At 34.8% G+C, this 25,646-nt stretch overlaps 1 protein-coding gene across 1 annotated transcript in view; it reads left to right on the forward strand.

Moving 5' to 3' along the window:
* PHF14 (PHD finger protein 14) overlaps positions 1–25,646 on the forward strand; it is a 170,808-nt gene that overhangs the window by 49,879 nt on the left and 95,283 nt on the right. The window contains 3 exon segments of the mRNA XM_075082923.1: positions 7,330–7,498; positions 21,258–21,308; positions 21,468–21,589. Of these exon segments, the coding sequence (XP_074939024.1) occupies positions 7,330–7,498; positions 21,258–21,308; positions 21,468–21,589 (342 nt within the window).

A 25,646-nucleotide genomic window follows, 5' to 3' on the forward strand; every position in this document is an offset into this window, starting at 1 on the left:
AGTCCAAAAGATGTAAGACTACAATTCTCAGTAGGTGTTAAAGGCAGAATCGGTCAGGTTAGGTGGTAAAAAGAGTTTATTTCAAAGCTATAACTTATCTTTGTTGTGAATTTAATGCTTCAGTTATATCTCAGATCACAAACTTAGCTTTTACTTCTAATTAGCTAAGGCATATTCTGAAGTGTGAGATTATAGCAGACAAATTGAGCCGTATTGATTGCATTCTTTTCATCATTGGACATGCCTTTATGTATTCTTTTCAGGATCAGTGGAAAGCATATAGAACGGATCCTTAATCTAAGCTGGAGTTCAGCAGGTTTTCTCCCCCCTGCTGTTTTGAATACAGTTTTAGTCTTTTGATTAAGCTATGAAGAAAAGTGCAATTTTTTATCTGGGGGCCATGTACTTTTCAGATATCTGTATAGAATATAATGGGAACTTATGCAAAAAGATACAGTAAGAAAAAGGGTATAGTTGGTAAATTCCTTGAAACATTAGGTAGGTTGAAAGACTTTATTTGAAGTGGTTAATAATATTGACTTTAGTCGTCTTTTAAAATAGTAAGCAGGAAACAGTGTAAAAATAATTGTGTCTTAATTTTAACTTTCTATTCCATTATCACTGCTCATCATTTACTCATAATTGCTAACCTGAGCCTTTGCAAAAGGTTTGACGATTAGAGTAATACATTTTACAAATACATGTTTATTTAAACATTGGCTAGTTTAGCATAGGTTTATTCCAGGTGCTTCGTATTTTACACTGTTTGAGGATGCTAAGTGACTCAGCTTATGTGTGTGATGCTACGTAGATTGGGTAATAGTTACACTTTTTGTCCATTTCATGCTCAGCATTTAATAGAAATTTAAATTGCAGTATACAAAAAAGGATTTTGAAATCATTTAACTAAATACACTATTACATGTGATGGTAAGAAAAATAAGTTAAATCTTTTTCACATGTTAAAGCTAACCTGTTATGGCACAAATTGTAATTAGTTATCACAAATATTTGTAAACAGTAAAAGGAGGTGATGATTTCAGTTGTAGTGAAATCTTAGTAAGAGTTTAGACCTGGTGAGCACCAGTGGCTCACAGCTTATTAGAAACTGGTTTCAAGCACTTAACACTAAGAATTTCCCTTATTCAGAGGCCTGACAGTTTTGTCCAAGGTAACTGTTATACATCTTGAATATTTTAGAAAGCATTTAGAAAGCATTAACTTCCATCTGTTTTGATATAGTGCTTTCAAAGTAGACCAGCAGTTTTAATCATAAAGTAAAATGCTGTGGCATACTTTTATTTAAAAATTTGGAAATTTTCAGTTTTTTAGAAATCCTTTTGATTAAACACTAGAATAGTCTTTTGATTCACATGTTACCATAAAATTAAGTCTTGTCATTCTCTCTGACAACTTGTGTGCTTTTATGATCCTGCACATTGTGGATGGACTGTGAACTGTGTATTTTCCTGTTAGAGAATGATCTGAACTGATAAAAAAGCAAGGCAGAGTGGTGACAGACAATACAATGAATCAAAATCTGATTGTAAAGTATTGACATGTTCATGAAGAAAATACGTGGCAGCTACCAACAGGGACTAGCCTTTTCTATGAAATGAGATTGCTGAAAAACAGTGGCAACTTCTTGTAGCATATGAAATGTTGGGGACTGAGATGAACCAAACCAAGGACTAATGGTAATAATTAGGTTTGGTGGTTTTTATTTTTGTTCTGGAAGGCCAGGTTATTTTAGTGGTAACTCTGTTGTGGGGAGTATTGACCACAGGGCAGAATAAGCTGTGGAGTTCCTGACCAGTAGTCCCATGAACATTCAGTAAGTATCTGGACATTGATTCACATTCCTGACCCCACTCATTCAGTACTGATCCAGCACATCTTGTTTGTTTTTTTCCATTCTGAATCACTGAATAATGCTATAAAATTATTAACTTATGTAAGTGTGAGTGCAGTATAACATTGCATATAACATAAATTTTAATGTATTTGCCACTTGTCCTAGTAGAAGGATGCTTGGGTTGTTGCAAATGGCAAATTTTCAGTACCTTTACTGTCTGAAAGATGCTCTTTGACAAACTATTCTTCGTTCATGTACACCGTCTTTTAGCTCCAGAATAAGAGCAGTCCTCCTTTTTTCCACTTCCACTACATCATTCAACATTTGTGATTTATTGAAGTTACCAAAGCATAGGTGTCCTCTTAAAGCTATGGTCCACATTTTTCAAGTTCAAAATGGTTTAATTCTTCGCTAACATTGCATGAAGTGATTTATCACAGAGTATATCTACAAGACTTGTTTCCTCCTAATTAAAAACAAGCCAATATCTAACTAATAAATGTACAGTTTTCATTTTTAAACACTGAGAGCAGAACTGTTTTCTGGAAGCACCGTAGTGGTGTTTACTCAGAACAGAAGATTTAAATTTACTCTTTGCAGTAAGCACTGTGTACAGAGGATGCTGGTTTCTTCCAGATCCTCTTCCGGTCTAATGCCCAGTTGTGATTATAAGAATGACTGTCTTGTTCAGACTGAGTCCGTTGTATTTTCATCACACAAGCCATTCTGAAATTGTGTACCATAACACAGTTAAGGCAGTCTACTTCATCTGTAATATAAGTGAACAAAACCTCAATTTTTGTTTCTAATTTTTGTAGTATTACCTTTTCAATAAAGTATTTTTATGTTTTCTATCTGGTTTTCTGTCTCATATAAAGCAAAGGTGTTGTTTGCTTTGTTATTAAAATTTCAAAAATAAAACCAGATTTGTGTTAAGTTTACCAGTATGTTGGCTTTGAGCCCCGTTTGTGAGATCTTCAACTTTATGACCTTTCATCTATAAAGGAATGGTGTTCAGTGTGTGTTCAGCTTTTCTCACCATCATTTCGCTAATTTCCGTGTGCCAGACCCATCAGTTAAAGTGCATTTACATTTTTTGGTGTGTAAAGCTGCAGCATAAGGAAGTAGCATAATGTCATTGTTTGCACTGATTTTTTGGGGAAGTAACAGGGTTTTATCTCGGTGGTTTTCATTGCCACTTGACCAAAACACCACCCCATCTTCAAACTATCCCTCCCCTCCATCTTTCTCAGTGATGTAGATGTTCAGTTTTTCACCTAGTAAATGTCTAGGTTAAAGGCCTTGTGCTACCAGTTTCTAAAACTTTATAAACAGAAAGCACTCTTTGGTCTTTGAGTACTTACTAAAGCCCTGAAGTAAAGCCCTGTTACAGGTTCACATGTTTCTTGAAGCTGCCCATGCTCAAAAATCTATTCACCACCAGGTACCAGAAACATTTGCATGATGCAGTTACAGAGAAACAGTGTTTCAGTGTTAGCTTGGACCATTAATAATTTTTGATAATTAAAAACGTATGTTCCCTTTCACTTGCTCCTTCTTGTCTTTTGCTAGTGAGGTAAGATCCTTTTGCTTTGTGACGTAGGAAGGTACTTCTGGTGTCATTGGTTCTTGTACCAAATCAGTCTGAAAACACAACAAAACAATGCAGCTTTTTTCCTTCTGTAGGTTGTAAGCACTTAAAAACTTTTGGTATGATTAAAAGTTTTCAAATCGTCACTGAGATTTCTTGATGGATCAAAAATTTCCAGTAATTTTTAGTGGGAGGCACATTTTAGTAGGAGGCACATTATTGCCTACTACTGATTTTCTCTGAGGGTCTAGATTAGGCAAGTCCAGACTAGAAGCAAAATAAAACCTGTGTACAGAAGTTGAATCTTTGGCACCATTTCTCCTATTAATTTGCTTGTGCTACATGACAATGCTTGCTAATTTAGAGGTAGTTGAAGATTGATGGAACAGTTGGAAAGGTGACCAGTTGTGGTAGGTTCTCTATGTACTGATTGTCCTTGAAGAGGTGAAATTAAATGAGCATGACTTCAGCATAGCCAAAAGGAAGAGTCATACGGCTGCTTTCTATTAATATATTGGGATTGAACAGCAGAATGGGAAGAGAGTTCTTTAAATTCGAGAACCATGTTGAAATAAACCATAATAGGGGTTGAAAAGTTAGGAGATTGTTTCCAAGTCACAGGAGTGTGTCTGTAATAGCTTTTCTGTGGGCCCTATGGGAGCTAACAGCCAAACTACTTTATAGTTGAAGCTTGACTGCTTTATAATAGGGTTGATAAGATGTGGTTGCCTGTGATAGTAGATGCTATTCCAGTAAATCAGGAGGTTGCTTGTAAGTTCATGTTTGTAACTTTCCTTTTTTCCCTCACCTTCGGTGTATTTCTGAAGTTTTGTTCTGTGGTTCACACCGACCCACCCCTACCCACCCCCATACTATCGTTTTGAAGCTTTCTTTTTGTAGGTCTAGCTTTTTTCTAATTTTGATTGCTGTGACACTTGCACCACCTGTTTCAGAGCAAGCTGGAATTTCAGGAACTTGCATGTAGTAGCTCATCTATTGCCAGAGATGTTTCTTGTCTTCCTCACTAACATAAAAATTAACGTACTTAGTTTATTTATATTTAAATAGGGCCCTAATGAAACTAAATACTGATCTGCATAGTTAGTTTCTGTACTACTGTCTGAGCTTTATGTAGCGGAAAAACAGTGTCTTTCTCTTTTAGCAGTGCAGAGCTAAAGAACAGGAATTATTTAAATCATAGGTGCAGTGTGGTAGATCCAAGAGACTGGGTTCCCAACTCCAAATGTTGCTGAAAAACCATACTACTATGTATTTTGTCTTATAAAAACTTCGGTTTTATTTAATGCAGGTCTTTAGTTGTAGAATGCTTATTTTTTAATTTATAGATAGTACACATTTTCTACCATAATAAATGGGGAACATAAACTTTTTGTAAGAATTGCTCATCACAGGATTTTTGAATGCTTTCATAGCTGTTGCTTACATCTGCATAAGCAGATCATAGTACTTTCCATTACATATATTTGCTTTCTATTACATAAATTAATGACATGACTGATGCTGCAGCATTATGAAGTGCTGTGCTTTCTGATGCTTACCAGACAGAAAATCTCCTTGGAATTTTGAGTTGGACAGCTTGAAGAAAATGCATCATATAGAAGTAAAGAACCCAAAGTAATCTTTAGCTAAGTAGGCATACAAAAGTTTGACGGAATGCTGTTATCTCTGAAGCTTCTCTCTCTCCTTACATCATTGGAAAGCCTGCCTTCATAAAATCTTATGCTAAGAGTAGTTTGGTCTGTGTGCTTTTGTTTATTTACTTGAGTGCATGTGTATAGATCTTTATGTGTGTGTTTGTTCACAAGTTTATGTAAACATGTAACTGTAAAAAGTAGCATTTTGTAAAAGTTGTTATACCTTATATTTTTTATTATTATTATAATTATTTTTCTATTTTAGTGTCCTAAAGAGGCCTAGAAATGTTACAGGTACTGTGTCTGTAGCAAACTGAGGTTTGTAGAGAGGAGTAAGAATAGAATATTACATACTTGCATGCTGGCCCAAAACTGTCCGTAAAGTATAAAAACTCCATAAACTGATTTCCTTGTGTTTTGGCTACTAATACAGTCTCTATACCATTGGAATAATCTCCCCAGGGAAGTGGTTGACTTGGCCATGTTGGACACCTTCAAGGGTCATCTGGACAGGGTGCTGGGCCATCTTGCCTAGACTGTGCTCTTCCTAGAAAGGTTGGACTAGATGATCCCTGAGGTCCCTTCCAACCTTTGATTCTGTGATATGAGGGAAAGACTGTTATCTTTCCTGCAATCTACTTCTGCTTTTCTAGACTAGCAACTACTTCTAGCACTGGCATGTGTCCTATTTCTGGTGGTCTCAAGTGTTCTAGTGAGAAGAAATGATTAATCTTCATAACATTATAATGTAGCCACAATTATCTGAATTATACATATGGATAAATTGATGGAGAAAGGTGTTGACTTAGCCAAGGTTACGCTGATAACGGTTACCCAATCCAGGATTAGACCCTATCTATTTTGACTTGGTAGCCACTGGTCTGTCTAGCGGCCCATGATGACTGCTGTTGTCTTCTGGTATATAGCCAGGAGAGATCTGAGATCATACTGCTTGGATTAATTTGAAAGAATCAGCAAACATGGAAAGTTGATGGAGGTGATATCATGTTGGCCCTTACTGAAGTTCACAGGAGAAAAACGATTCCTGTTGAACGTGTATATATGAAGAACTCAGCTCAGACACAACATAGATACCTGACTTTATGCTTTTGTTTAGATATGGGATGAGTATGCCCGCTTGTCACAATTGTGTATTGACATTTACCTTCAAATAATTAAATGCATGTTTTTGTTTGTCTCCTTCCAAAGCAGATTTGCTCCTTTGTTTACATAATTTTAATGTGTGTATCCCTGCCAGTTAATGCCAGTTAATACCAGAACATAATGTTGATTTTTTTTTTTTTAGTTGGTATTATAAAAGAACATTTTTAACATGAGAACAGTAATGAATTGGAATTTGTTTGCAAGGATTTATAGTTTTTTGAACTGGAAGTGTAATGTCAGAAGGAGTTAAAAAAATGGCTCTTATCAGTGGGTATAATTTTTGGGTTTTCATTAACATAGTTTTAATTAACATCCACATTTATGTCTTTGCATAAGATGAGTATTTTCTGCAAATGAGAACAAAACTTGATGACTTCTTATCTTGTTAATTCTGTCATGGAGCTTTTTAATGGTATTACCTTAGCATCTGTTCACTTTTGAAGTTGTGATTGTGATTTTGTACTTTTTCAAAAACTCAACAGGCATTTTTTTCAACTCGGTGTTCAAAGTTTGTTTATATGTCTCCAGCTTCTATATCTTTAATTGTCTCTTAACTATTTTTTTTCCAGATTTAAAACTCACTTCCATAGAAAATACATACTAAAATTGATTTTCATAACTGACATTTCTTCTCAATTCCTGCCACTAAAGAGTGCTCTCATCAGAATGAGTTCAGCAGCGTGTCATTGTAAAGATTAAACTGCAGCAGCAGTTACAATGATGGAATAGATTCAGATCAGTGGACACCGTTAAAAATGGGGATATGGTAGGATGCAAATGGTGAAATAGAGTGCGTCTTCCTTGAAGATTAAATCCTACTTTCAAAATCTTGGTTTTCTAAGTTTAAGTACTCTCAGGAAAAGAAACCAGTAATAAGAAAGTCTTGCTTGTTTTTGCTTAGTTGCTTAAACTATCATATGTTTAATATGTAAATTTGAGGGACTCCTTTCGGTGTCCATTGGGTTTCTTGACTTTTGAATTTATTTTAAACCCAAACACTCCAGTATGTCGCTATTTCTACTTTTGTGACTGTAGTTTTACATAGAAAATCTTCCACTTTGCAGGCAATGCTCAGAGTGTGACCAGGCAGGTAGCAGTGACATGGAGGCTGATATTGCCATGGAAACCTTGCCAGATGGGACCAAACGATCAAGAAGGCAGATTAAGGAACCAGTGAAATTTGTTCCCCAGGATGTGCCACCAGAACCGAAGAAAATTCCAATCAGAAACACGGTAAATGATAGTTGAGTTGTTGTTAGGAAGCTCATGTTCATAATAATTTTGTTTAAGATGATATGTTTTGGACATTTTGAATTGCGGGATTTCAATTTGATTGATGGTCTATTTTTGTTATAAATTCCCTTTCCTCTGTTTAATGCTTTATTACTTGTGTAAAATACATAGTTTTGCTACTGTAAAAAGCTGGGAAACCTGGTACTGAACTGAAGAGCTGTACAAGCTTCTCCTTTTATGTGGGTCACGAAGTCTGCTGTTAGTTGCAGAAAAAGGGAGAATTCCTTTTGCACTTAAAGTTATCCTTTACAGCTGTTCTTTGCCTTAGTAAAGTCCTTAGAAAAGGACACTTTGTTCTTGTATGCTAAGATTTCAATATATCCAATTGCCAATTACAACTGTAAAGTAATGAGTCATTTCCTTGTGTACAGGCAACCTACTGACTGACTGCGTATTTTGTGACTGTCACAAAATCCTGTTCTTTCAGTTTGTTTAGCTTTCTAGTCCTACAAGTCATTATATGTTTCCTCAGACTTTCCTTGTGGAAAGTTTTTTGGAGAAGAGAAACAAAAACTCTTGCTTCCTGTACTGAAGAAATATTTAGTATCTATCTTTCATTTGAAAGTAGAGCTGTTTTATTAATCACTGTATTCCATTGTGTTTCTCTGGTGCTCTAATCCTTAAAATTTTGCTCTCCTGCTTGCTCATAAAACAAGGTTTTTCATGTGTGATGTGTCACATCACCTATAAAATGTACATAAAAGTATCAAAGGGCTTTTAGGTCCAGTTTGGGGAGTGAGTAGTGTTCCCATGACCCTTTGGACGTGAGTAGTAATTACAAATAAAGTGGTGTTTCATCTTCCAATATACTTCTTAATATTAGGAAATACTTAAACCTGTTTTAGATGTACTTCATCTCTCATGCAACACAACTTCATTTTCCTCACAGGGCTTTTCAGACTTTTTATGCTTGTACTAGCAGATACCATACTTAACTCTTCTGAGTGTACACTGATAGGATTAAATAAGTGTTTTCCTGACCTAACCTTGAATGTTTGCTTTAATTACATTTCAAAATATTTGGAACGTTTGGGCCGCAGCTTTGATTTACCTAACGGTTTCCTTTTCCTGGCTTATGACCAAGAAGAACTTCAAGACCAACTCAAGCCAAAATGATTAATTTGGCTCAAACTATTAGGAGTGTGAGTAATCCAAAATTAAATTTTGTGAATAATTGAGAACCTCTGTAGGAAAGAAACTCTTTTTTCTTTCTTTTTGTCACTGAGGGAAAGTTCCCTTCGTCTGTACGTGTAAGAACATGAAGGTTCTTACAGCTGTATGGGTAAGTTGAAATGACCGTTGTCATGCTGTTCATACAGAAAGAAAACTTATCTGGTGTTTCTGCCTACTGAACCTTTTGCATCTCCTTGGTAATTTTTCTTTCTCTCTCTTTCCTCTTTTTATACCTAATATAGTGGTATTGGGGGTGAGGAATCATGATTATGGGACTGAAGAGGACTAAAAGTATCACAGGAAGGACATTCGTAGTAATAATAGACAAAAGAGTGATACGAAACATTGTGCAGAAATCTTTTGGAAGACAGATTGGTTTGTTCTAATGCCCATGTAATAACTGCCCACCTCCTTCTGTGCTAAATGGAAGTAAGTCTGCTCTGAAGTGTTCCCCTCATGCTGTGACACTGATGTGCTACAGTGATGATTTTGCACCTCATGTGTTAGAGAGTATGTCTACAAATGTGGTATGTAATACAGACATGAAATTTACTTCGAGTGGACTAGTATGTTGGCACAGTACAGAATTGTACTGTGGAGGAATTACAGCTACCAGTCTAAGAAAAACTTTGTTCCTCTCCTTGAATTTTTAGGCTCTCTTTTTCAGTTCTCCAGGTTTTTCCTTTTCTCCAACATACAGATTGACAAGATAACATCTTTGCTGACCTGTGGATAGGGCTCCTTGGTCAAAGTTATCTCCATGCTTTTAGCTTTCCCATAGCATAGCTGACGGGTTATTTATCTATTCAATTATATATTTAGTATATATTTATTTATTCATTTCTGTCTTCTACTTAACTCTGAAAGGGAAGGTTCACACCCTTGACTCCTACTGGATTTCTTTCTCTGAACTAGGCTGAATTCCTTTGTTTCAACTGTTTCATGGTCTTGGTGCACTTAGGCTGTATAACGAAATGAAGATAACAGACCTCTGAAGACTTACTAGATAACTTCCTGGCAGTATGGGCTTCCCATTCACCTTTGCTATGAACCCAGAGAAATTGGTGATAGTTTTTCTTGCTTGTTTGTTTTGTTCTGTTTCTTTTTAGGAAGAGAATACTTTTTAATTCGTTAGGTCTGGAGCTGTCTGTATATTTGAGGGGAAGAAACCCTGACCTTTGAACACTTTCTCATATGAAGTTTACTTGAGTCTGACTACACAGGGAACATGTGTGGTGCACTTCTACAACTGTGACCAGAAACTTCTTCTGTCCTTTGTATACTCGCTGCTCAAATCCTTTTAAAATAGTTTAAAATAAAGAAGAAAAAATAAAGAAGAAAAAATTAACAATTTGAAAATATACTTCCTACTTCAGAGTCCTCTCTTCTCAGTGTATTTTGCATCTCAGGCCATGTTTTATTTGATCTAGTTTTATTTTGGAAGGAATTGGCAAGCCTGCTTAGCTAACAGTGTGTAATCAGCCTTGCTTACGGTTACGATGAACAAGTGCAATTATAAAGCTGTTGAATTGTGTATCTGTTGCTCTTTTCCATTTGTTTTGCATAAATTTATCTTGAATTGATATAATTGAAAGAAGTTGGTTTTGTGGTTTTTTGGTTTTGGGGATTTTTAAATTTTATTTTTTAATTCTTTTTTTTTTTGCCACATACCTAAGGGAACAGAATACATCTTACATGTTTGGATTTCATTGTAGTGGTTTATCCTAGTTAACACTTCATTACTTTCTTCACACAAATTGTGGCTAAGCCCTAATATTTTATTTTCATAAAGTTGCATTAGGTGTTACTGATGACAATAATAGCTAGTATTTTTAAGACACTTTATACAAATACATATGATTAAGCCTATATGCTAAAAATATTTAATGATAAATTGTATTTTCAGAATTGATATTTTGCTGTCAGCTTGTTCTGCAGCTCCTCTTTGGTAACACTGATCTCAGAGATGGTAAAGGATACAATCTTTCATGAAAAGTTGCTTTTTTCCGTATTTGTAGTATTTTTTTCTAATTTCTTTCTGCTTGGGTTGTACTATGAAGAATAAAAGACCCTTTTAGAAGTGTTCAGAATTTTACCATTGTTTCTCATCCAGTCTAATTATGGATGTGCACTTAAGTCCTGCAATTTTTTTTTAATCCTTCGGAACACCTGAATTCATTGATATTGTGGATTTCCTTTTTCCAGAGCTAAATTGGTTTTTAAAGAAAATAGTGGTGGGGTTTTTTCCCACTTTAAATGTAATCTTACAGATTCCTTTTGGATTGGATTATTGCAAAAAATAAGAAGGACATCTAATTTTACCTTCTGCAACCTGTACTATTTCTCCTCCTCCTTTTCCTTTATGAACTTAACAGGTTTGGTTTTGTTTGTTTTTTTTTTTTAGGTTTTTCTCATCTTAAGTCTCTGAGGTACTTAGCCTTACATCTGTGTCAGGATACTCTTAGCAGAGGTTTAGGTTTTGAATGGTCTATGTAGATTAGTTTTAAAAAATAACAATAATAAAAAATATTGGCAAAGCACCTACAAACTGTTTTTAGCACAGGGAGTTGTTGTGTACACTGCTTTTGTTTTACAAATAAAGCCTATTATTTAGAATAATTTTTTCTTTTTTTTTTTTCAAATAAGAAAAAATAGTAGAGAAGTGATTTTTTGTTTTTCTTAGAGTATATTAAAAGATAAACAGGACTGTTATGTTATTTTTAACTGAACTATTTCCACCAAAATGCTTTACAAACATCTATTGGGTAATATAATTATGTGATGTCATAGATACAAAGCTTGAATAAAATATGGCTGCAGGAGAAAAACAGAACATAAATTCCAATTTGAGTATAAGTATCAGTGCTTCATAAAAACAGCAAATAATTTTAAAACACTTATCTATACTTGTCATCATTTAATTAATATTGTCAATAACTAGTCAGCCATTTAAATATGACTTCTAAATAAATACATGGAAGACCTTTTAAAGCAACTATCTAATAGTAATGTTTTTGCCATATTCAACTTAAAAGAAATTGCTGTCCCGTGAACATTAATGTTCTAGGACAAAATACTCAGCTTTCTGAAACATAAGGTTTTTCCACGCTGAACGTAAAAGCTCAACTGAGTCTATGACATGTCAATAAAAACATATAAAAGCTAGATCAATCAGCCTGCCAAATGCATGGACACATGATAGTATAGGACACTCTTTGACAGAGATCAAATTTAGAAAGGAGGAAAATAAGATAAATTGATGCAGCTCTTCCACAATGCTTGAAGTGAATGGAGTATACCAGAGTTTTGCGTTTGGATTTGTTTGTTTGGGGGTTGTTTTGTTTGTTTGGTTTCGTTGTTGGGGTTTTTTTGTTTCACTTTGTTTTTTTTAAGACAGTGGGGAGGAAAAAAAACCCATACATGAAAGATCGCTTCTTTTTGATGTAGCAAAGGCAGGAAGAGATGGACATATTCCAAATGGTATTCTGATGGTGTAGGTATCAATACCTCTGTAAGTAAGGGTAACTAGCATATCTATCACTTCTGCAAATACGTGCATTTAAGTCCAGTTTTCTAGAAAAGGGTCACTTCTTTTAGCAACATCTGCGAACTGACTTTTTCTGGCCTTTTTGCTCTCCCACTTCTGTTTCGGTTCTCCAAACGGTGTGCTTTGGAGGTTATTAGTGTTAAAAAGGATGTAAAGCAATCCTGCGAGTTCTCAAATTCTGTTAAATTTTTGTCTTAGAAACAGTAGTTTCAAGTTAATATCCAGATTCAGTGATAGTATAGTTTGACAGCAGGGATACTGCAAAATTTTTGCTGTTCTAGAAAATAAAGGTTCTCAAGAGAATGGAAACATAAAAAAAAAATAGGGGGAATTGTAATTCTGTTTAATTACGCTTCATGGTTGACTTGTTTCTCTTTGTAATGATATTTTGATTCACTGCTGTTTATTTTTAACTGACAGTTCCCTTTTTATTACTGCCAGCTTTCCAGAAAATTAAATAATTATTTCAGAGATATATTTTGAATACTAGTGATACGTACCATTTAAGGTATTCACTTTGATCTGTCTTGAGCGAGTGTGCCATCTGGTGTCTATATAGCTGTCCTTTATTTAAAATAATTTTATGTCTGGTACCATCAATAGAATATTTTTTCTGTCGTTTAACAAAGCAAAGGATGTCAAAGGGATTTTTCTGCAGCTGGCTTGAATGTAACTTTTTCATTGGCAAAGCATGTTTATAACATTAAACTCTTAATAAGGATTGCGTGTAATGATCAATTAATTGCTATTTTAGCAAAATGGTAACGGTAATGATCACATTATCTGTGCAGTTTCAACCTGTGTTTTTTTTTCTCAGGCTTCTGAAAAATCTATAGCTTGCTTTATACATGCTTTCGATAGTTAGCACAGTGATGTCATTAGGTTACTTTTTTGGTAGTAGCGCGTGTTTTCCCAGTTCTGTTTGCTATGGAATCATTCCAAAGAAAGAGGTCATGGCAAGAAGTCATTTCATTGCTACAGAACTGAAAATGACTCTGATATGAAAGAAAAGCAGAGCAGAACACTCTCAGCATTCTGATATATACTGATTTCTTCTATATTTTTATTTTTTGTCTTTAGATGGTCATTAACAAGTATATGTTAAATGCTGTGTGAGTGAGAGGGTTAGGGTTAGAAAGTTTTTGATAGGTGTGATATGTATCAATGAACCATAGTTTGGCACGAGGTAAAACTGTGGAAGTTTCTCATTAATATTAGTGTGTCAACTATAAGGTAACAAAAGATAAAAAATGACTGAAGCTTTTAGATAGGAAGCAGGATTAAAACACAGTTGTAATCTTATGCTGGCCCTCTTTGCTGTGTATTTCATGTAGCTGTACGTCTTTGTAGAGCAGTCACTGTAGCTGCCAGACAGGCAGAGAAACAAAAATCAAATGTGTGGTGTTTCAGAGAAATGTGAGATTTGCAGACCTACAAAAATCAAAGCATCTTAAGTTCTTCACATTTGGCCCTCTAATAATTACAACACAAAAAAAATCTGTGAACTTTTTACACAATAAAGAAATTTTCATAATACCAATAGTTTTAAGTGAGGTGTGTCTGCAGTAATTTAATAAATTTATTAGTGTGAAATCTGTGACTAGTTTTGAATTATTTAGATGAAAATGCACACCTTCCTAATGATATCATGTGACCCCAAACTCCAGGAGCATTTGGAGTACTGACTGAACTTCCTGTGCTCACCTTTATGAAGATAATACTTACCTCACCGTGCCAGCACTATTAGTGGTATCAGAAACTCAGTGCTGAAAAGAAGAGCCCTGTGTATCTGCCAATATTGTTTCTGTGACATCCAAGAGGTATAGAAGCACCAGCATAAAACAGGTCATCTTTCCTGCCTACTAGCAGAAGCAGTACACGCCAATGGAATGAAACCCCTGAATTTGCACAGGTGCAACGGCATAAGCAGATGTGCTGGGCCTCTGCTGCCTTTGTGTGTGTGTGTGCAAACAATTAAAATAAATTCTAATCAAGTAACATAGTAAGCAAAGGAGAAACTGGGTACAGTGCTGTCTACTGTGATGTTTGAAATAGTTGGCAGAATGAGTATGACTTCTGAGAATGACTGGTAATCTCTTAAATTCTGTTAAGTATCATTGTGCTTTAATCCCTCTTGGGTTTAAATTAGCTTTCTCAAATAACTTTTTGGAATTGCCTTGCAGAAATCACCATTGGGTTACTGAAAAACAAAGTGACTGAGCAGATCAAATCCAGAACCATGCTAGTTCACCTTATGCGAAGTAGACTTGAAGCATTGTTGCTGACCACAGCTGTGTTCAGTATTTCATATTCTTTTCCATGTCTTTATAATACTAATAACTGATGTATCGCTTCTGGAGTAGAAGCAGAAGTTAAACAGGTGCCAGTATGAATTTTTATCCTCCAGGAGCACTTCAGGCAATGCGCTATATTTAAGAAGAGCATTTATGACTGTTGGGAATTGCCACCTCCATTTTGGTCAGTTGATGAATTCTTGGTTTTCCGTTTCTTTGAGTTGGCAAACCAAAACTGCTCCAAGAGAGCATTCTACCTTCTGTTGCTGTCTGTGGATGAACTGATTTAAAGCATGTGTCTTATGGACAACAGAGAGAGGCATAACGATGTGGTTTGCTGATAGCCATGGTGGTTTTGGGTCATGTTCACCATTCTGCTTTCATCTTTTGAAACCAACATACCAACTTGTTGTCTCTGTGAGCGACAGCAGTCAGTCTCTTTCCTTTCAGCTTTGATTTGCTGCTTTGTTTCCTTTGCTGTTTTGCAAACAGTCTGCTTCCTTTCAGAGAGTTCTGGACTCATCCTAAGATTTTGTTTGTTCCTTACAGATATCTTTCATTCGTCTCATGTACAGAATTTATCTTTCTGAGAATATTCAATATCTTACAGTCAATGCATTGTCTAATCTTTTTCATTTTGCATATGTTTTGTATTGTTGCCCTGTTGTGAGTGAGTTGCTTATGAGCAACTGAAATGTAAAATTTAAGTATTCACTTCTAGTTTTTCCAAGTCCAAAATGGAGACTCCCACTTCAGTCTTTCTTCTCCCACCTTTGGATTGGCAGTTTGATCCCATTGCTGATCACGTTTTTCCCTCAACATTTGTCATTCCATTTTGGATAGTTTTTTTTAACTGTCTGGTTTTCCAGCGGTCTTGAGTACAGTACTTCCTTCCATGAGCTGGAATCACGTTATCCCCAAACCTCTACTGATATCTTGTCCATATATCCTCTGAAAATGTCACCCTAGTTCCAAATCACTCATGCATTTGATCCACATCATGTTGTATCATTTGTTCTTTTGCCATGAATTATTCATTTCTTATGTTAGTATTCTATTTTTCAGCCATTTATTTCCTAATTCTTCTTAATTCCTTAAGCTGTTATGCAAGTTTCCATACCACAGCAGTAGAATGCTGCACACAACAGATGCTTACTTTAGCGTCACAAAACATGATGGCTGAAAGAAACCCGTTTTTGGTTTCTTTCCCTTGCCCTAGTTCTCCTAATTTCTTCCTGTTTTTAGAGGCATTCCCTAACATTCTTAATTGTGGTTTATTACTTATATATTGTAAAATACTATATATTTTATGGAATATTTTAGTAACTGTCAGCTTAGATAATTACCAAATAAATTAGAGAGGGGCAAGCAAATGCTGTTCTTTTTCTACTTCTCTTTCTTTTCAGGTTTGATAGCTATTTGCATGTCGTGTCCATCACTGTTTCTCCGTAGGTTAGTCTTGTAATGTCTTGTATAAATTTTTAAAACGTTGGAGAGGCAAGAAGCAGGTTTTTCTTTTTTTTTTTTCTTTTTTTTTCTTTTTCCCAGATTTTGTATGTGAAGTCAGAAGTTCGTGAAATATCTTAGAGGAATGGTGTATGCTTTAATACTGTGGGATGGTTCTCCAGCTTCCGTAGATGACAAGCTTTGAAGTAAAAGACCAAAAGGGACATTTTTATTATTTAGGCTTCATTTACCCAGAGCATTACTCTTTTCTGAGGGAGGGCATTAAGATTGCTGTGAAAGCTAAACCTTAGTACAGTATTCTTGCTAAAGGTGGCTTGCTTTCACCTCGATGATTTCATTGAACCAAATGGCTCAGTCTGTATACCTGAGGGAACATCATCTTGTGTAATTTTAGAGTTTAATTAGCAGTCAGTTTGCTGATGTATAGAGGTGGTTCCCCCCCCCCCCCCCCCAAATATTATACAAAAAATGTAATCTATTTTTACCTTTTATTTTTACCTTTTAATTGATTTTTTTTCTGGTTTAAAAATACTTTCATTTTATGCTTGCATCTTAATTTTAATTGATCTTTCTTGGTCTGTTTAGATTATTTTGGGATGTACTGCTAATGAAATAAGACACTATTTTTCTCTTTAATTTCTGTTCAGTGTAAGGAACATTCTTCTTGAGACAGCAGCTAGATCTTTTGACTGTTTCTTTTTTTCAGAAAAGAATAGCTTTAAATTTGGTTTCCTAAAAAAAGCAAGTTATGCAGTTGCCTACTGTTCTGGTAGCATTGCCTCTAGAAACCTGTTGGCCCATTATGGCAAAATTTGATAGAGCTGTATGTATGCCTAAGGTAATAAAGTTCTTGGGTCTTTTTAGAGCAGTTGGGTGGGAAGGAAAAGTGCTGGGTAAGGAAGAGGTTTTAGTTACGAGCTCAGTTATCCTTTGTGTTTGGTCTCTCAGTGTCTGGTGTAGAACACTTGTAGTTTGGAACCTGTCCTACTGTGTCCTCCCTTTAGTTTGGGAACATAGGGAGAACTTGGGAAATATGGTGGGAGACATAGTTTGAATGTAATATAGAAGGACAGGTTAAGAAGTCACCAGAGAAGGGGGGGAATAGGAGTGTTATGGTATAGTATTAGGAAGTAAAATTTGACTAGTTTGGCTGGTTTTAACATTTGTTCTTTTTATTATTATTATTTTTAATTTTATTTTTTAAGGGCCCCAGTTGTGTAAGGATATCAAATTTAAAATAATATCTGCCTTGTGTGTCACAGAATCATAGAATCGTTAAGGTTGGAAAAGACCCTTAAGATCATCGAGTCCAACCGCTAGCCTATCACTGCCAACTCCACCACTGAACCATATCCTCAAGCACCACATCTACCCTTCTTTTAAATACCTCCAGGGATGGAGACTCAACCACCTCCCTGGGCAGCCTGTTCCAATGTTTGACAGCCCTTTCGGTGAAGAAGCTTTTCCTAATATCCAACCTAAACCTCCCCGGGAGCAGCTTGAGGCCGTTTCCTCTCGTCCTATCGCTTGTTACTAGTGAGAAGAGACCGACCCCCACCTCGCTACAACCTCCTTTCACGGCCTTGGCATAAGTTTGATTTTCTGGGGTAGTTAAGGTTATATAGGATCAGTACTTAATTAGCCCTTGGCTATAGGCATGTAATTTATCTGCCAACTGGAATCTTAAGTTGCCTGTGTAGTAACCAGAATGTAGATGCCTGCATGGTGATTCCATTGATGCTGTGGAATCTAAAGCTCAGTGGCTGGAATCCTGTTAATAGCGAGGAAGTGTCTGAACACATAGCATGCTTATCTCTTGCTTGAGTGCACATTGAATGAATTCCAGAGTTGTGCAAGTAAGTGAGACACAGCCAAAGACTTGCCAATCATCCGTCATTAAATGTCAACATTTGAAATAATTTTTACAGAAACCTTTTACTTCCATATACAGAAAATATATAGTTACATATTATGAACCACATTCCATTGTTCAGTACTTTGTTTTTGATTCCTGCCCTAAAGTGATATCTTGAGGCAGTTGCGGTGTATCTGTTGCATTTGTCTAATCCAGATCTAGCTGTGATTTTTCCGGACTAAGTTGTCTACTCCACGTGGTCGATATTTTAAAGCATATCTACCTTTTGCAGTGAAACAAAAAACCTGCTGGGATTGCACTGGCATTAATGGGGATTTTGCCTGTGTGCTGATCACATGACTTTTTGCTTTGCTTTCCTAACTTACTGTTTGAGCACTTTGGAAATGCAGGGACAAATTTCACAAAACTGACTTGCTCTGTTTTATGATATAGAGAAGTTGTAAATTGAAGATATCTCTATAGTATTGAATTGCCAAGTGTTTTGATTAAAAAAATCACTGCCTTTATGTGCTTCTTATACTGGATTAACATATCTGTTTCCAAGTAAATTCTGAATATGCACAAGTTTATTTCAGTTGTATTTACCATTGGACATATATAATAAAGGACATATATAATAAAACTGTTCCTTTAAGCTTTTCTTTTGTAAGAAATCTTAAATTTGGAATTGTTTATGGCAAGTCCATGCAGCTCTAATATTTGATACTTAAAATATGTTCTGATTCTGAGCCCACTAATGACAGAAATTATTCAAAGCATTTTAAAATGCAAATACAGTACTTTGAGGCAAACAGCAATGAAAAATACTGGAAAAAGTAATCCAGGTTTATCTAATTCTTTTCTGTGAATCTGTAAGGTAACTTCAGTGAAAACATATGTAAAATTACAAATGCCTAATTACTGGAAGGCTGTTGTTGAAAATCACAGAATATTCAATTTTAAGTTGTGAGTTTAGTGTTATTTTCCATTGTGAATGCTGACAATAGTAAGATGATTCTGAGCAGAAGCTAGTATTGCAAATATGTTTAAGTGTGGAAATTGCAAAAACATTAATGTAAAATTCTGTTACTTTAAAAGCATATAAAATATCCTACAAATGTGTATGTCAAATATGTTGATTTTAATGTTGTTTTCTAGCGATTGTCAAAAAGATTCATGTATGCTTGAAGGTTTAGAAATCTAATGTAGGTCTAATGTAATGGAAATGTAATGAAGGCATAACTTAATGTGACATTCCTTGTCATATACATCACACATTATAGACAGATGAAAACCAGGATTTTCTTGACAAAGGTGCCTAAATTATTTATAAATCTTGTCTCTCCATTTTTTAGATAAAGTTTAAACATGATTCATCACTTCTTAAAATATAGTTATTAACTTGTAATCTTTTCCACTTAGGGTAAAAAATAATTTCATTGTTACCTGTATGTCCAAATTATATATTAGTTTTCAAAATGGCATTACTCTGACTGTACGAAGCATGCATTATTGTCTCTTGCTGCTTAAACATGGAGAGTGAGGACCATAACACTGCATATGTTGGCTTACACTTTTACACCTACTTCTTTTTAATCTTTACACAGCTACATTCAGCAGGGCCTACATGGCCTAAAATTGTCAAAGTTTTAAGTGTTCTTAGGACTAATGCCAGAGACTGAAAGTAGTAAAATTGGCAGTTAATGTGCTGATGTCGGATCAAACTTTCTTTTCTCTAGTTTTAAGTTAGAGTGACCTTGGGTTGTATAATGTGTAGTTGACATATAGCCCATGTTACATTAATACCTCTAATATTGCGTTGATAAAATCAGTTATGTGTAATAAATTGGTTCTTCCAGATTTGGATGAACTATCTATTTGGATAGATGAGGTTTTACAATTTTTTATAAATTGTCTTTAGGGAAATGTGAAAGGGAATTATTAATGTATTCTAAAGATGCACAAAATAGACCGCTGTTCCATTCTACTACATTCCTTTCTACTACAGAGTGAAGTCTTGGCTAAAACAAAAAAAAAACCCTCCCAAATGGTATCCGATTAACATGCGCATATCAAAATCTGTATAGGTAGAAAGGTATAGATGTGTTGAAGTGGCAGGTTTACAGTATAACTATATTTAAATGTATAAAATAGTTTAAAATAGTGAACAGTATTAATTTGAAACTAATATAAATCACCTTCAAAGAGGACCCCAAACAGAAGAAACATGGTGTTAGTTGCTTCTTCAGAATTGGATTTATGGCTGCTTGTTATTCTCAACTGATCTTTTTTTAATGATTTTTTTTCTTTTTGATCAGCTGGTTTTTACTTGTTCTGAGATGAACACTAGCTGCTTCAAAACAAATTTTAAGAAATCATAAAGTAGGCAGTGTTTTTTATCATATGACAAATTACTTCCTAAGTGATGATTTCCTCAGAGAAAAACAAGCATTTTAAAGTTTGTTTGTTTATTTATTCATTTATTTTATTTGTGTCAAAGTATCAGACATTGTGGGTTAGTGGAATAGTCTCTGACGTTTTGCCTTTCCTTCCGTATCCTTTGTAATTTTCTTTCCTTGTTAAACAAGGAGGAAAGGGCATGATATTGTCAGCTTGTGGCTGCTATTTCAGAGATAAATATATATTGACTGAAACTGGACTTGCATGTAGTTATTTAGAGCTGATCGTAAACCTTTGGTGTTTGCTTTTCCTGGAAACTTCTTTTCCTCGGCACTGTTGGTATTTGTTGGCCACCCAGTTTTTTGGCCAACTACAATACTGAAATAGTTTCAACTTTTTATATTACCCATTTCATCTGGTTTTATCCATTATATGTTGGTATACGCTACAGCTGTATGAGTATTTGCCATATAGTCATTATACGAAGCTTCAGTTTGAAAGCTTTAATTCTTGACTATTTTCTGTTTCTGTTTTGATGAAGTTTTTAAATTTTGGTATTTTTGAATCTGACAGTCTGGCTTACAGGTAGAGCACTTGTAAGTGTTCAAGGAATCTACTGTAATATACTGTCCATATCAATTTTCAAATTATGCTTTTTAGTATTGGGAAGTTAGTGCAAAGTCTGTAAGAGATTTGTAGTTCTGGTAGCCGTCTTTTTTGGCATAAGGCTCCACATGCTCAGGTCAACAAATGTATTTGAATTTTTTTTTGTTTTTGCTAGTTCTGTAGATTTATATCCAGGATCTGAAGCTGTTGTTCTGACATCTGACAAGTAGTCTTGCAGTGGTTCTGTAGTTAATGCTTTAAATTTTCTGCTGTGGTATGTTTTTGTTGTTACGAATAATAGATAAGTAGCAAAAACATTGTTACCTAATATTAAATTTTAAATATATTTTTTTCTAGAGAACTAGAGGACGAAAACGAAGCTTTGTGCCTGAAGAAGAAAAAGCTGAGGTTGGAATATAGTGTTTTGTTTGTTTGTTTTTTTAACAGTTTCACAAAAAAATTAAAACTTTGGGCTGAAGTGTTACTTTCAGTGCTATAATTGAAAATATTTGCTTTCCCTCCCTCCTTTCCCCCCCCATTCCTTTCTTTTGCCTTCTGCTATGACAGGAACGGATTCCCAGAGAAAGAAGACAAAGGCAGTCTGTTCTACAAAAGAAGCCGAAGTCGGAGGATTTAAGGACTGAATGTGCTACCTGCAAAGGGACTGGAGACAATGAAAATCTAGTCAGGTAGGTTTGATGCTCAGACCTTAAGAGGAATTAAAGTTCCACCTTCATCACTTTGTCATCGTGATTATAATGAAGAGAACGTGCTTTTTAAAAGAACAAACAAAAACTTACTTAGGGGAAACATTATATCAGAAATACTGACTTGATTTACTTATTGACCTGCCAAACATATTTGCGCTGTGGATTAAGATGTAAATAACTAAGATAATCTGTTTTTCTAACACAAGAGAATTAATTTTCTCTTGTTAGGGTGAATTGTCAATATTTTAGAGCAGGTCAGAAAGATAAACAAACCAGCAATTTAATGACATTAAAGCTACAGGAGCATCCTAAAAGTAATTAAATTAGCATCATTAACAATTTTATGAGCTGAAATGTGGATTATGAGGAATTTATATTTTTAAAAATGTATTAATGCTACCTCCATTAACGCAGAACATGAAAGGGGTTGATAATCATATTTCTCATCTGAAACAGAAGTGAAAAAAAAAATCTTCTGAATGGTGTTTTAGTAGGTGCAGAAATCTAATTAAAGTGTAGCATAGCTGCTGTTGAATAGCTACAGTTGACCACAACTTCTGCTGATTTGACTTCAGAGCTGGCATTGTGGCCTCTTTGTGAATCTGTAGAAACTGCTCACAGTTCTTGAAAGAATGCTAATGGAGCTTAGCAACCAGAAGGCAGATTTTAATTGAATCTACTGAGCTTTCATTGAAATGATCTCATAAGTTCATGTAAAAAACAGTATTACATTTAGGTCCTGTATGCTTCAACTAGATTGTTCTGGACAAGATCTTCTCTGTAGCTCAGATATAATGTTTGTTTTTAACGGGAAGTATTAATATATCTTCTAATTTATTTCAAGGAATCAGAGTTAGGAGAAAAGTCAGAATAAATGATATATGAAGCAGCACATAGCTTTAGAATCAGGACGTGTCCCACGTACAGATGTCTCGTACTCAGAATAGCTGATTTTATTATCAATTCCAGCATAGGAATTGCTGTAGAAGTTGATACAATTTCAAGGGTTGTGTGCCAGAGAGTATTTTTATTTCCAAATTGGAGGCAGAGTGCCTGTACGAGCACATCAGTAACTGTGTGACTCTCCCTTACATGGACAAGCTACTACTGCTAGGTACTCCTAGATCCTCCTTGGTACCAAACTGTGAAATGGAGGCAGGATGTTGCAGTGATTGCTGATATGGTTATACTGATGAGAACTGATGCAGCAGCTTTTAACTGTCCACAACAAGATAAAGGACTTTCTTCAGTCCTGTTGTTGATGAGAAATAAAAGATGCAGGAAGTCCATTTTTTGGGGGAAGGAATCCTGGGAACAATATGTACTATGCTTTAGGGTGAAAAAGGCAGTGAATTAGTTTACTTCTTCAGACTGTTTCTCGAAGTGTTAAATATCACATTTGAGGACATAAATGATAAGATGAGAAAATGCCATGAAAAACTGTATATTTAAGTTGCCATTAAAAAATAGAGCAGAAAATTAGTGGTATGTCTTGTTTACCACATGAAAAGATTTTAGTAGTAATTTAGATGGGCCAAAAATAAGCATGATACATGCCAAAACCCAAGAAATTCTCTCATAAACCATCCTTATAATTAGGCTTGGAAACAAAATAGTAATCATGCATAGGGGGAGAAAAGGAGATTCTTATGTTCCAATCCTTTGTTCATAATCCTCTGAAAAATATTTTCTTAAATATTCTGCCTTTTTTTCCGTATTAGTTTTAAAAGAGACAATGAATTTAGAACTTGGCTTTTCTTATAAATAGCTGCAATTTTATCCAAGTTAGGTGACCACTGCTTCTAAAAGTGCTGTGGACGATTATTTTTGATAATTACTAAATGATCGTATAAATTTTTTTTTTTGTTCTTAAAGCTGTATTTCTTTTGATGTGAGTAAATTCGGGGACTGTGATAAGATCCTAGCTACCAGGTAGGCTTTCTGATATACAGCCAAAGCTGTGTAGGGGTGTGATCCACAGAGCATTGCTGTGACAGAGAAAGTTTTCAGAATTTTTCTTTCTCTTCTGTTACAAAGAGAAGCAACCTTCTGCCTACACTGCTGCTTTCTCCTGCCTGTACCATCATGCAAGACTCTGTGGTAGTAGAAATAAAGTGTTACTTTAAAGGCAATTTGGTAGGGCTCCTTGTAAGCAAGAGAAGTTTAGGAGGGAAAAGTATTTTTTCAATATCCATTTTGTTTAGTACTGTCTGCTATTAAAGCCAAAACTTTATCAGAAAACTAGTCATCTTTGTCATCATCTTTGCTCTTCACTCAACAGATGTTTTGTAATTACTGGATTTTAATTTTACCTTTTCCTACCCATCTGTAACTAGGAAAAGGGACATTTGTGGGGATGTTACAGAGGGTTTTTTCTGAATGTCAGAGTTGAACACTAAGATAAATGGAAATATTCAACTACTGAAACTGCAGATTTAGGGAATTATCTTGGTGGGCCTTCTTGCTTTCCCTGCTGTGTGTTACCTTAGACAGGGCTGGTTACATGCCTCTTGTAGGTTTTTCTTAAGATTCGTGTGACATTCTCACTTTGGGGGTTGCTGAATAAGGATTAGAGGAAGATAAGCAATTATTTCTTATTTCAAATAATGCAGCAGAGTATTTAGTAATGAATCTGGAATGAAAAATATTAAATCGTTTAGTTATTACTGTTTGACTAATGGAGATTCATTTTTTTAATCTCCATTTTAGGTGCTTGTGTGTAGCGTTGAATGGCTGAGGGATTATTTATTATAGGTGCAGTGTCTTTAGTTAACTTGCTGTTCATATAGTTTAAAATCTTTAAATAATTGCCTGTGAAAGGATTTTAAATGCTTCCTAAAAAGTATGTTTCATTCTGATAAATTATAAGGCAAAGTTCAGCCAATTAATGAACCATTAATGACTATAGTTTTGTACCCAAAAAAAGTGATTAAAATTAGAGTATCTTTAATTACTAGCTTTTGGCTAAAACTTATCGACATGTTTCCTACTTTTATATGTGCTAATAGTTGCCATATGCATATATTACTTAAATGATCATTAATATTTTTATATTTATAGATAAAATATAGACATATCAAGACAGGGCTTTTTTTTTTAGTCACTCATGTCAGATTATATAGATTGACTGTTTCAGTACAGTAGCATGCACTGAAGCTGAAAGTTTAGGTTTTGTGATTTTGGCCATAGAAAGGGATCTTGTGATCTTTTTTTTTTTTTGGTACACTTTTTTTAAAAATTTACAGTGTATTTGTTCTATAAATTCTTTTTTGTACATCTGTGTCAGTTTTATTGACTAAACACTTCTGCAATTTTTTGCTTTTTACAAGATTAGTGAGTGGCACAGTCAAGATTTACAAATTAGTCGAACATCAAAAAGTTAATTGAAAACATTTACTAAAATGAAGCAAAGTCTGATCTGTAACATCATCGATGACAGTAGAGAAGCTATATTTGTAATTAGAGAAAAGTGTGGATTTTTAATATCCTTTGACACAAAATAACTGAGTTTTGAGAGGAATAGCAGTAAAATATGGAGGGGTTTTAATATTTTATATTTGACGCAGATAAGTTTCATTTAAGGCATGGAGAAACAGCACTTCTTAAAAGAGATAAGAATTTAGTGAAAGGAGTTATAATGTGAGCTTCAAACTGAAGTATTGTGAAACCAGAGGGTACCTATAACAATATATTACTCAATCTTAAAGAGTAATCAGATATTGATAATATTTGCTTGAAATTGAAGACATATTTTGAAATATGGTAGTTGGTAAAGCTTGATGTGAAAGATATGTTGTCTAACAAACTCAGAGAATAATTTTCAAGCATATATTTCTTTGTAGAGGTGACCTCTGCTCTTTGGTTTAGAAAACATTTATGTAATGATGCTTTTGTTTCATTCTGTGAATCTTTTAAAGCTGTATATAGTTTAGACATTTAATAGGTTTCCTGAGAGCTTTATTACAGTCTTGCATGAATCACTTAGAATGATAGATCTTGCAAAGGAATTGCTTGATTCATACGTGCCTCCTGAGGT

Source organism: Phalacrocorax aristotelis, chromosome 2 (assembly GCF_949628215.1).
Source record: "Phalacrocorax aristotelis chromosome 2, bGulAri2.1, whole genome shotgun sequence".
Classification (NCBI taxonomy): Eukaryota; Metazoa; Chordata; class Aves; order Suliformes; family Phalacrocoracidae; genus Phalacrocorax; species Phalacrocorax aristotelis.